General features: G+C 39.9%; 1 protein-coding gene across 13 annotated transcripts in view; it reads left to right on the plus strand.

The window, feature by feature from the left end:
- The window catches only part of LOC123518352 (cAMP-regulated phosphoprotein 21-like), a 163,984-nt gene that overhangs the window by 104,315 nt on the left and 47,169 nt on the right, over positions 1-12,500 (plus strand). For 4 of the 13 annotated variants that reach the window (XM_045279122.1, XM_045279133.1, XM_045279123.1 and 1 more), the window contains one exon: positions 2,100-3,180. The exons of 8 other annotated variants lie outside the window; for them this stretch is intronic. In XM_045279122.1, the coding sequence (XP_045135057.1) occupies positions 3,165-3,180 (16 nt within the window). In that variant the 5' untranslated portion in view covers positions 2,100-3,164. The remainder of the gene's footprint in view (positions 1-2,099; positions 3,181-12,500) is intronic. One more of the 13 variants, XM_045279125.1, reaches the window with a different exon arrangement.

Here is a 12,500-nt window from a genome sequence, read left to right on the forward strand (position 1 = left end):
AACCATATGAAAACCTGACTGCTTGTCCCTAACGTTTTGAAATAGTCTTTAAAGGAAAAGTAAGCGTTTTATAGTCCTCTCTGCCAGCAACCAGTACTTCAAACACACTTGCTGTAAAGAAAATGATCCTGAAAGCAACGTGGGAGGACGGCAAAAGGTGGTGCAAGCTGCCAAGTTTTTGGGAGCGTTTGTTTAGTGATGTGTAGCCACGTAGATGTAGACGACGCAACGAGAAGCACCGTTACCACTCATTACTACTGCTCCTACTACTACTACTACTGCTACTGCTACTGCTACTACTACTACTACTACTACTACTGTTACCTGCCATTACTGTCACAAAGCACTATCACCACCACCAGCATTAGTAACTCGACTAATACTTTAGACTCATCTTTCTCACTATCTTCACCGCAGCCACCACCACCACCATCACCACCACCACTTCACTCAACACTATTACGTCCTCCTCTTCCTCCTCCTTCTCTTTGTCTTTCTCCTTGTCCCTTCCCTTTACCTTTTCCTTCTCCTTCTTTTCCATCTCCTCCTCCTCCTCCTCCTCCTCCTCCTCCTCCTCCTCCTCCTCCTCCTCCTCCTCCTCCTCCTCCTCCTCCTCCTCCTCCTCCTCCTTCTTCTTCTTCTTCTTCTTCTTCTTCTTCTTCTTCTTCTTCTTCTTCTTCTTCTTCTTCTTCTTCTTCTTCTTCTTCTTCTTCTTCTTCTTCTTCTTCTTCTTCTTCTTCTTCTTCTTCTTCTTCTTCTTCTTCTTCTTCTTCTTCTTCTTCTTCTTCTCTTCTCCTCCTCCTCCTCCTCCTCCTCCTCCTCCTCCTCCTCCTCCTCCTCCTCCTCCTCCTCCTCCTCCTCCTCCTCCTCCTTAACGTAGTCATAATTCTTGTTCTAATGATGTACTATAATGAAGATAATATAGTATACTGTACTGTTGCTGTTTTTCTCTTATATTCATGTGCTACAAAATATACTTGTATGTAATGTGTTGTAGATGTAGTGTTTATATATATATATATATATATATATATATATATATATATATATATATATATATATATATATATATATATATATATATATATATATATATATATCTATCTATCTATCTATCTATCTATCTATCTATCTATCTATCTATCTATCTATCTATCTATATATATATCTATCTATCTATCTTTCTATCTATCTATCTATCTATCTATCTATCTATCTATCTATCTATCTATATATATATATATATATATATATATATATATATATATATATATATATATATATATATCTATCTATCTATCTATCTATCTATCTATCTATCTATCTATCTATCTATCTATCTATCTATCTATCTATCTATCTATATATATATATATATATATATATATATATATATATATATATATATATATATATATATATATATATATATATATATATATATATATATATATATATATATATATATATATATATATATATATATATATATATATATATATATATATATATATATATATATATATATATATATATATATATATATATATATATATATATTTTACACACATTACAATATAGTTGTAGTGAATTAATACTTACTTATTCATCTTAGTCTTCCTTCCTTCCAGCTCTTCTCTTTATTTTCTGCTTCCTCCATGTCTCTTTTTTCTCTTTTATCTTCGTCTCATCTGTCTTCTATTTCTCCTCTTTCTGTTACATCTTCTTCCTCTCTTTCACCTTCTATTCCTTTTCCTTTTCCATTTCCTCTTTCCATAAGAAATTTCATAATCTGATTTGAACATTTCTCAGTGTTCATCTTCATTTCTTTCCCTTCGCCTTCCTATTTCTGCTTTTCTTCGCTTGACCTTTCTCCTCCACACGCTATTTATCGTCTCTCTCTCTCTCTCTCTCTCTCTCTCTCTCTCTCTCTCTCTCTCTCTCTCTCTCTCTCTCTCTCTCGTGTTATTGTTTTTCTTCGCCCTACTAACTGTTGTGGATGTCTTTGAAGGTGTTAATGGTACTGTTAGTAATGTTGTTGATGTGGCTGTTGTAGAAAGCTGACCGCACCTGTGTAAAATACAGCTGTTTACCTGTAGATTTCAGGGGGGAGGTGAGCCGTGCGTGTGTGTGTGTGCGCCGGCGGCACTAGTCCTGGGCCCGGCCTGACTGACGGTGGTGGCGCCTCACCTCATCACCACCACCACCACCACTTCCACCACCACACCATCACCTACCCTCTTGTCATTCCCTCACACCTCCACCACCACCACCACCACAATCCCACCGACCCTGCCGTCACCACCACCACTACCACCACCACCAGTATTCTCTATTGTCATCTCCATTACGTCTCACCACCACCACCACCACCATCGTCACCACCACTACAACCACCGCCATCACCATACCACCGCCATCACCACCACAGTCTCACCACCATTGTTTGTCCTTATGAATCCCTGAGGGTCATTGTTACTGTCCCCTGCCACTCCTCACCACACCTCACCACACCTCACCACACCTGTCCTTTGCACTCACCATAACCGCCATCGTCACCACATGTAGGTATCACTCTGCACCATAATTCACTGCCACTTAGAACACAGGCGGACTTTCACTGTCACACTCTCACCAATCATTACCACCACCACCACCACCACCACTATCCTTCATCAAGCTCACCATCGTTAAAATTGCCGCCATCGTAGTCATCGTCACCACCCTGGCTACTTAGAAAAGCTACCTACAGCATCACCTGTCATCACCCTCCTTTTACTACTTTCACCTTCATCACCACCACTCCCATACCTCTTCATAAACGCGTCATTATATAAAAAACTTTCACCATCACCACCACCACCACCACTACAAGCACCATCATCAACAAAAACAGCAGCAGCAACGATAACTATCACCACTACATCCATTACCACCACCACCATCACCACCACTATCACCACTACTATCATCATTGTCATCGGTAACTAACAAACGTGGATCACTTTTTACTGCTACCTAACAACCATCGTCACTCCGCCACTGCCATCACAACCAACATTAGATAAACAACCTCCCCCGCCCGCCCATCCCGCCCACCCTCCGCCTTTCCCTGCCCTCCCCCGCCCGCCACCGTCAGCGTGCCGCCCACTCGTCTCCCCGACATGGCTCAGCTGGAAAGTGAGTATAAGTCACTCACAAGAAGCTTTGCTGCTCCCACACACTACTAAGCCACTCATAACAGGCTTTGCTATACTCTCATAACATAAGCCACTTACAACAGGCTTTGCTTCTCCCACACACCTCAAATCCACTCACAACAGGCTTTGCTATACTCACAAACCATTAGGTCACCACAACAGGGTTTGCATCTCTCATACATCAAGCCAGTCATTAAGTCAGCCTGTACTACTGATACGTAAATGTACCACGCGAAGCCCATTCACAACAGGCCTTGCTACTCTCACATGGCATCAAACTACACACGATGCTTTTTTTTCCTTCTCACAAGGTAATCAGCAGGCATTGCTATACTCATACATCACTAGGCCACTCAAAACAACAACAAGCCACTCTTAGCAAGCTTAAGTATTTCTCCACATACCACACTAAGCTACTTACAACAGTCTTTGCCACTCTAATGCATTAGCAAGCCACTCTTACCTCAGTTTTATTTTTGTCCGTGGTTCTCTATTTTGGACAATATTCTGAAACACATCTTCGCCTCACCACGACTTTCCAAGGGCTCTAATTGAAATGGCCCAGGTTTTTAAGGGTGTTTTGTTTTTATGGTTCTTGTGACAAAAATCAAGATATCTATATTATGAATAGAAGAAACACTCTTGAGAACTTGACATCATCTATATGGCTTTTGAAAATGGCCGTGATGAGAGAGCAAAGCGTTTCAGAATGGTGGTCCTTGTCTTATTATTATTGACCCTTAAGTGGCGTGCATTTCGTCATGATGTTGATTCTTACTTTCTTCAACCTGATCTTATTTGCCTACGCTTTATAAGTTGAGACTCAGCTGTTTGTGTGTGTGTGTGTGTGTGTGTGTGTGTGTGTGTGTGTGTGTGTGTGTGTGTGTGTGTTAAGTTCTATTAATTTCATGACTATTTGATTGTAAATATTACGTATATCACGTTATAGTTTCACCCCAAAAGAGTAGGAAATTAATTGATTTACTAACTGATCATTTGATTGATGGATTAATGTTTTGACGCCACAAGAGTCAAGTCTTACCGCTACCTACTTTTGTCATGACGTTCTTTCCTTCTCAACATATAAAAACAGATATTTCAAAGGAAATTATGCTTTTCTTTGTTGTGAAAAGTTACTGAAACACTTTCCAGTATTGTAGACAAGGAACATATTCGTTAGGCATTATTTTTATGCATTGGTTAAGAGCGTCACAGTTTGGATAGAAAGTTTCAAGGTTTTCTTGGAGAATGGGCTGTGCTACTGTGATATCTTAAACACATTCATTGGAACTACCATTGTCATTATCAGTAGACCAAGTAACGCTGACTATTAGAGTATAAGGAGATTACAATAGACCAGTTGACTGACACGAAGGAGCTTCCAAATCTACATCAGACATTTCGTGTTGCACATTTTTCACTGACAGTAGTTTAATCCTTGATGCAGATTTCATTTTTGCCAAAAAAATAATAAATAAGATAATAATAATAATAATAATAATAATAATAATAATAATAATAATAATAATAATAATAATAAACTACGTACTCACTGAATATAGATAAACGAGAACATACGGAATACCAATTAATATATACGTGTTAATTTTCAAAGGAGAATGGAAAAATATTGCTGACTATTATATGAAATCGATTAACATCCTTAACAATTTTTACTTACATAACGAACACAGGAATAACTCCTCTGATCATAACAGCTCCAGTATTACCATTTAACACCACGCAACAAAACTTGCTCCTAAACTGGCATAGTCAATAGTAGCAGTAGTTAGTAGTAGTAGTAGTAGTAGTAGTAGTAGTAGTAGTAGTAGTAGTAGTAGTAGTAGTAGGAAAATAAACAGTATCAGAGTGATTTTTCTTCCAACGAGGCAGAAAAGAGGAGATATTTGATAACTGACAATTCGTTCAGTGGTTTACTCTAATAAGATAATAATTATATGCACATTTACAAGCCACTGTGTGTTGAGTCTGATCTGTTTTATCGTTTTGTAACTTGAGGGGAAGACCAAAGAGAAGGTGTTCGGGTGTTGCATGAATTAAAACATGCAAGTGGTGAGTGTTGAATGTGACAGAACACGTGGAAAGGAAAACATTGATAACCAGAAAGAACACTAAGTAAAAGAAAAGGCAAAAAAGAAAAGGTAAAAAAAGAAAAATTATATCGTATCACTTTCCCCTCTAAAGAAAAAAGAAAGACAAAAGAAAATTAAAAAAAAAAAACAGTGTATCACTTCTGAAGAAACAAAAACAACAATGTATCGCCTCTTCCCAAAACAAAAGGAAAAAAAGAAAATAAATAAAAATGCATCACTTTCTGGAAAAAAAAAATAATCAGAGATTTTCTTTTCATTGAATCGGTTCCTCCTCCACACACTGTAACCCCTTCAGTACTGGGACACGTTTTTAACTTGAGATTTGTTTACGATTGGACCATTTTATTGACATTAAGAAGGCTCTATGGAGGTCAGAAGATTAATGGTCACAGTCTTCACTATCCTCACTATTTTAATCCCCTACATAAATTTTTGAAGCTGTATAAAATCACCAAATAGTAACCAGAATGAGTATGATAACGCGTCACGGTACTCCAGGAATTAAACATGAAGACACTTGGTCTACTTTGGTGACCTCTAACTGGAACAATGGAGGAGGAAAAAAAGCAATAACAATGATAACAACGATGATGATTGGTGGCGATGATGGTGATGAAGCAAAACCAGGTCAAAATGTTGTGTATTGCAATGGAGGCGATGAAAAGTCTTCTCTTGTTAGTACTTGGTCGTGTTGTCTTGTTAACCTATTTTTCCAGCCTCTCTTTCTACGTGCTTCATTACCTCCACTTGTCCACGTCCTTTCATTGTTTTCCGCTTTCTTCTCGTCTCCTCTCCCCAGCCTTGATATTAGCGGAGCCTTGATAGTAATAGGGAATAAGTATGGAGTCTTCATTTATTGAGGTTTTCCTGAGTTCATTATTCTCATGGTCCCTCCCGTTCCTTTCCCTGTCCAGAATCACATTTTCAGTAGTACCATGTGATCTTCTTGTAGTGGAGTGTAAAATCAGTCTACTAGATAAACAATCCAGCAATCAGTCGATCAATCAATCAGTCGGTCAGTGAGTCAGTCAGGCAGTCGGTCTGTTAATCTGTCAGGTGCATTATTAGATATGATTTTTCTTTTTTCAGTGCACTAGAAACTGACGATTTACAACTGTTAATGATGCTTAATTCATATAAGTAACTCGAGGCGAACTTTATGAGGCAAAAGTTGAAATGTGTGCAGTAAAGAGTTGTATCAAATATTCCACCACTTCCTTTTTGTTGTGACCATTAGCTTTCATAACTCATAATCACCGTCGTTCTTATTCTAGTCATTGGCGTTCTTAATTTTCCTTGCGGTGTTGAGTGGTTTATGAGTTTTTTTTCTTTTCATTGCAGTCGTAAAATGATCTCTTCCATGATGCTGATCCTTCTCTTCTCTCCCTCCACAAAGCGTCTCTAGTAGGGCTTCATCGGTTTTCTCGCTGATCTAGATTTGCATTTCATGAAACTGATACGAAGCCATAACGGTCAAATGGTTAATAGATTTGGCGGTGAGGAGCCATCAGTAGGTCAGTGTCATCAACCTCTGAACTTTACCTTTACAGTGATCAGAAGTTTAGTGACGTATTGTAGTCATTTGTTTTGTGCTTTTACTTGGTTTTCAGTCCTCCGACAGCTGCCTTAGAAATTGTGACTATTAATTAATTCATAAGAACATAAAATAAGGGAATCAACATACTAAACTTTCCAATTTCTACCCACTATCCTGATTCATAAGTATACCAAATCGTCTTCTAACGATCCTTAATGACTTTATACAAATAACCTGATTACGTAAGTTTATTCTATTCATATACCACTCTATTTGAAAACCAGTTCCAAGGAGAGCAGAAGATTGGATACTGGAGGAAACGCTAAACACAATGAAAGTCAGTGTGGCATAAGGTGACAATTCATCAAGTCTGCTACAAATGAAGTAACTAATAGGGAGGAGGGTGGAGTAACTGCTAACACACACACACACACACACACACACACACACACACACACACACACACACACACACACACACACACACACACACACACACACACACACACAGCAGCCAGGCACGACTTCTCAGTACTCACAGGGCTCGGGATGGATTTTGTCACGGGGTTTTCTGAACTTGATATTCCGTGATTGTAAATTTCAACCGTGACGAAAAAAAAAAAAACGGATCACTTTGCTTTGGAGTCTTATGTTCTTGGAAATCATAGTGCTGACGGTCGACTGTTGTGTGTGTGTATGTAAGTCGGTTGAAAGGATGAGACTAGTGTTAATTACTTTCACGTTTTGTGTGCGAGTATCCATGCATATTTGTTTCTCCGTCTGTGTGTCTGTCTATCCATAACACTTGGAATCAGAGCTTACGAATAACTATTTTTCCATGGCTTTTTAAGACGGATTTGCAAGTGTACGTGGAATTTTTTTTTTCATATCTAGTTATTCATGTCATTGTTTTCAGTTTTCTCAGTTTCTTCCCTTCTTTCTCTCCCCAGTGTATAACAAGTCTGTGCGAATGTGTTACTTTTTATTTATTTATATATTTATTCATTTATTTGTTTAGATTCCACACTCCCTTCTCTTTCTCTCTTCAATGTATAAATCTGTGGAGAATCTGTACCACGTTTTATATCATTGTATATTTACTTACATGGCGAGGGCGGAGGTTTGTTGTACGTATGCGCTGCTCAGTCACGTCCAGCTACTCCAGGTGATAGATAGAATGCCAATACACCGTAACCTTTTTTGTTCAGACACCGCCTCTTACTCGCGTTTATCAAGGCATTTCTTTTCATCACCCTCACAGTCACATCATTCACAACATTCATCATTCCATCATGAAGATAAGTTGGAGCAGATCTAAGAGGATGAACATTACTTCGTGACACACACACACACACACACACACACACACACACACACACACACACACACACACACACACACACACACACACACACACACACACACACACACACACACACACACACACACGTTATTTATTGTGTTTGGCTGTCATGGAAAATAAAGGAATGAGTTTGTTTTTATTTTCTTAGTGACAAGGAAACATTTATCTATATTTTTGCTTATTTTTTGTTTGCCTGTTTGTTTATTGTCATTTGGAAACGAGTGTAAACAATTTGACCTAACCTAACTTGTGTGTGTGTGTGGGGGGGAGTATGTTGATGGTTAATTGGGTGGAAAAGTGAATGTGCGTGGATTTTTTTTCTGTAGTATTGTAATTTATTCTGTTGTATTGTATTGTATTCATTGCCTCTTTTCTATTTTATCCGATTCGCGAGAGAGAGAGAGAGAGAGAGAGAGAGAGAGAGAGAGAGAGAGAGAGAGAGAGAGTGTGTGTGTGTGTGTGTGTGTGTGTGTGTGTGTGTGTGTGTGTGTGTGTGTGTGTGTGTGTGTGTGTGTGTGTGTGTGTGTGTGTGTGTGTGTGTGTGTCAGTCATTCTCCCTTGCGGATGTGCTCTCGTTTCCTTAGCGACCGTGTGCTGTCGCTAACATCACCACCACCACACCGTAACCAGCGTCACACCGTTAGCACCACACACACACACACACACACACACACACACACACACACACACACACACACACACACACACACACACACACACACCGCGTAGTGTAGTGGGTAGCACGCTTGACTCACAATCGAGAGGGCCGGGTTCGAAATGGGCAAGCCTCTCAATGTGTAGCCCCTGTTCACCTAGCAGTAATAGGTACAGGATGTAACTCGAGGGGTTGTGGCCTCGCTTTCCCGGTGTGTGGAGTGTGTTGTGGTCTCAGTCCTACCCGAAAATCGGTCTATGAGCTCTGAGCTCGCTCCGTAATGGGGAAGACTGGCTGGGTGACCAGCAGGCGACCGAGGTGAAAAATTACACACACACACACACACACACACACACACACACACACACACACACACACACACACACACACACACACACACACATCACTATCACTTGATATCACCATCTCTACTCTAAATCTGCTTGTTATTTTTACAGGCTTCTTCCTTCACATTAACAAATAAACATCTTGCTTCACCTTCACACTTCACCACCATGCAGTACCTCATTTTGCTCTACACTCATTACTTCAGCTCTTTTCGTCATTACGTGCATCTCCCACAAACAAGACACTTTCCCCTCTCCATCATAGCTACCACTGCCTCATTTTGTCCTAAGTCCATTATTACAAATCCTTTCATTATAAGTTATAAGGTATAGAAAATATTTCCACTTTTCTTTTTTTGTGTGTGTGTGTGTGTGTGTGTGTGTGTGTGTGTGTGTGTGTGTGTGTGTGTGTGTGTGTGTGTGTGTGTGTGTGTGTGTGTGTGTGTGTGTGTGTGTGTGTGTGGTAGGGAGTCTTGCCTAGGCCGCACCATCCGTGGTCTCTCCTCACGCCATCTTGATAATCTCCTTACGGTAATAGGCTCACCTGGGAATAGGGAATAGGTTCAGTGGGGCGTTTGACTTATCCCAACTTGTTCGTAATCTTGAAACTTTACAGTGCCTCTCTATTTCACCATGTGGTGGAGGTTCTGGGGGTTTCCGAGGATGTTTTTGTGATCTTAATTATAATTTAACAAGAATTCTGGATTATTAATGAGAAAAACACCCAAGAGAATCTAATAAATGATATCTTTGGGGTTTTAAAAAATCGTCCTTGTGGGGGAAACAGTTTATTTTTAAAGAAAACGGCCGATGAATTTTTTAGAAGGTGTATGAGGAGGGCTCGAAAGGACCTGGGGAGGAGGAAGGAGGGAGGAGGTCGGTAGAGAGAGATGACTGCTGAGGAGGGAAATGGAAAGATGTGTTGAGAGGGTGTGTCATGGGTGGGAAAGTGTGAGTAGGTCGTGAATAAGCAAAGAGGAAAAAGGTGGGGAAGATCTCTGACCTTTAGCGACGCACAGACGCCTCACCCCTGTCAGCCTCATCTTGCTCGGGTCACAGTAATTGAGAAAGCTTCGTCTGCCCTTCCCGCCAGTGACCCGTGCCCAAGGAGTGTGGTCCACAGTGACTCCTCAGGGTAATGTGACCCGGCGCGGAGTCACAGACTGAGTGGTGTGAGCCAAGGAGTGACAGGTACGGAGACGTGTGACCGCCTATCCCTGGCAGTGGATGGTAGTTCATACTGTGCAGGCGTGACCGCTGCAGTGTGGCAGCGTAGATGGGGTGTGCCTCTGGCTAGAGAGAGAGAGAGAGAGAGAGAGAGAGAGAGAGAGAGAGAGAGAGAGAGAGATATCCTTATGTCCCTCCGTTCGCTCACCTTTAACCCGACGTCCGAATGACAATGACAGCACCATGGAGAGGAAAATGTGAAAGGAAACAAAGCAAAGAAACAGTCCCATTGTATAGTCTTAAAAAGAAGAATCCTAACAGTATAGAAAATGAAGACGTTGAAAAGTTGATATTGTGATATTACACTCTTGTGAGTGTGTGTCTGTTTATATATATATATATATATATATATATATATATATATATATATATATATATATATATATATATATATATATATATATATATATATAGATAGATATATTCTTCTTCATGCGACCTTAATTACACTGTATTGCAGGGTCAGCCCCTCGAGTTATCCTTCTCCATCTGTTTCTATCCATTGTCCATTGTGTCATTTTCTTGAACTCCCAGCTTGTTCATGTCACTCCTTGTTACATCTCTCCATCTTATTCTTTGTCTCCCAACACTCCTCCCCCGAACCTCCGCCCTCATTGACTTCTTCACTGGTTCATCCTCTTCTCTCCTTTTAACGTGTTCAAAATATCTTAGTCGTTCTTTTATTGCCATCTCCTTTATATTGCATATTCCACACATTCTTCTTATATCTTCACTTATATATATATATATATATATATATATATATATATATATATATATATATATATATATATATATATATATATATACACACACACACACACACACACACACACACACACACACACACACACACACACACACACACACACACACACACACACACACACACACACACACACACACACACACACAGAGGTGGAGAGAGAGAGAGAGAGAGAGAGAGAGAGAGAGAGAGAGAGAGAGAGAGAGAGAGATTCACTGACATCAGTTGGTTGTCTTGTTTTTGGATATTTGAACACAACATTGATTTCCTCTGTGTATACATTTTGTTTGTTTGGCGCAGGTTGTAGTAGCCAGTGGATGAGTCGATCCACACTGACACTTCTTAGTACTATAATCCTCCTCCTCCTCCTTTTCCTCCTCCTCCTCGCCTGCCTCAGTATCCGGAATGTCAATCCTTTAACCGGATGGAGGTGCAAACAGATGTGGTGTTGGTTCTGCGAAGGGTGAATAGGGACCCCGTGCGGAGGATTTTGTGGAAGAGAGAGAGAGAGAGAGAGAGAGAGAGAGAGAGTGAGTTTGTGTCTTTTCTACGTATCGTATCACTCGTTGTATTACACCAAGAATTGCGCATTGAATCATGAATTATTGAGTACCTTTATTGGTGTGGTGGTTGGTGTGTTACGTGCGTGTATCACCAAACAGCCTCATGTGTCAAGAGGAGTTTATTGTCGTTATTGTTGTTGCTGTCTTGATTATTATTATTGTCATCATCTTCATTATTTAATTATTTTCTACGTATCTCAATTTCGTTTTGTTTCTTCCTTTTCTCATTCGTCTATTTATTCTTTTATTTATTCATTTTTTTTATTCAGTTTATTCACTCATCCTCTTGACTCCTACAAATTGTGCAGTACGTTCGTCCATCGGTGTTATTGGCGGTGCGTGTTCAATGTTATGTAGAGTTAAGTGGCAGATCTGCTCAACACCTTTAGTCATTTACATGCATACATACATACATACATACATACATACATACATACATACATACTAGTACTAATATCCCAGTACTCTTTCATGTGGATGTGATGAAAGAGTATGGTGTGTGTGTGTGTGTGTGTGTGTGTGTGTGTGTGTGTGTGTGTGTGTGTGTGTGTGTGAGTGTGTGCCCTATGTAATATTAATTTCTCTGACGTATGTGTCCTTTCTGTGGCTTGGTGCGTGCGGTATTTGTGATTTTGTAATGAGTTTTCAGTGCTGTTGGGTCTATACAATTACTGCAGCCGGTGTGTGTGTATGTGTGTGTTTCACTGTTTGATCTGCTGCAGTGTCTGA

Source organism: Portunus trituberculatus, chromosome 43 (genome assembly GCF_017591435.1).
Source record: "Portunus trituberculatus isolate SZX2019 chromosome 43, ASM1759143v1, whole genome shotgun sequence".
In the NCBI taxonomy this organism is placed as follows: Eukaryota; Metazoa; Arthropoda; class Malacostraca; order Decapoda; family Portunidae; genus Portunus; species Portunus trituberculatus.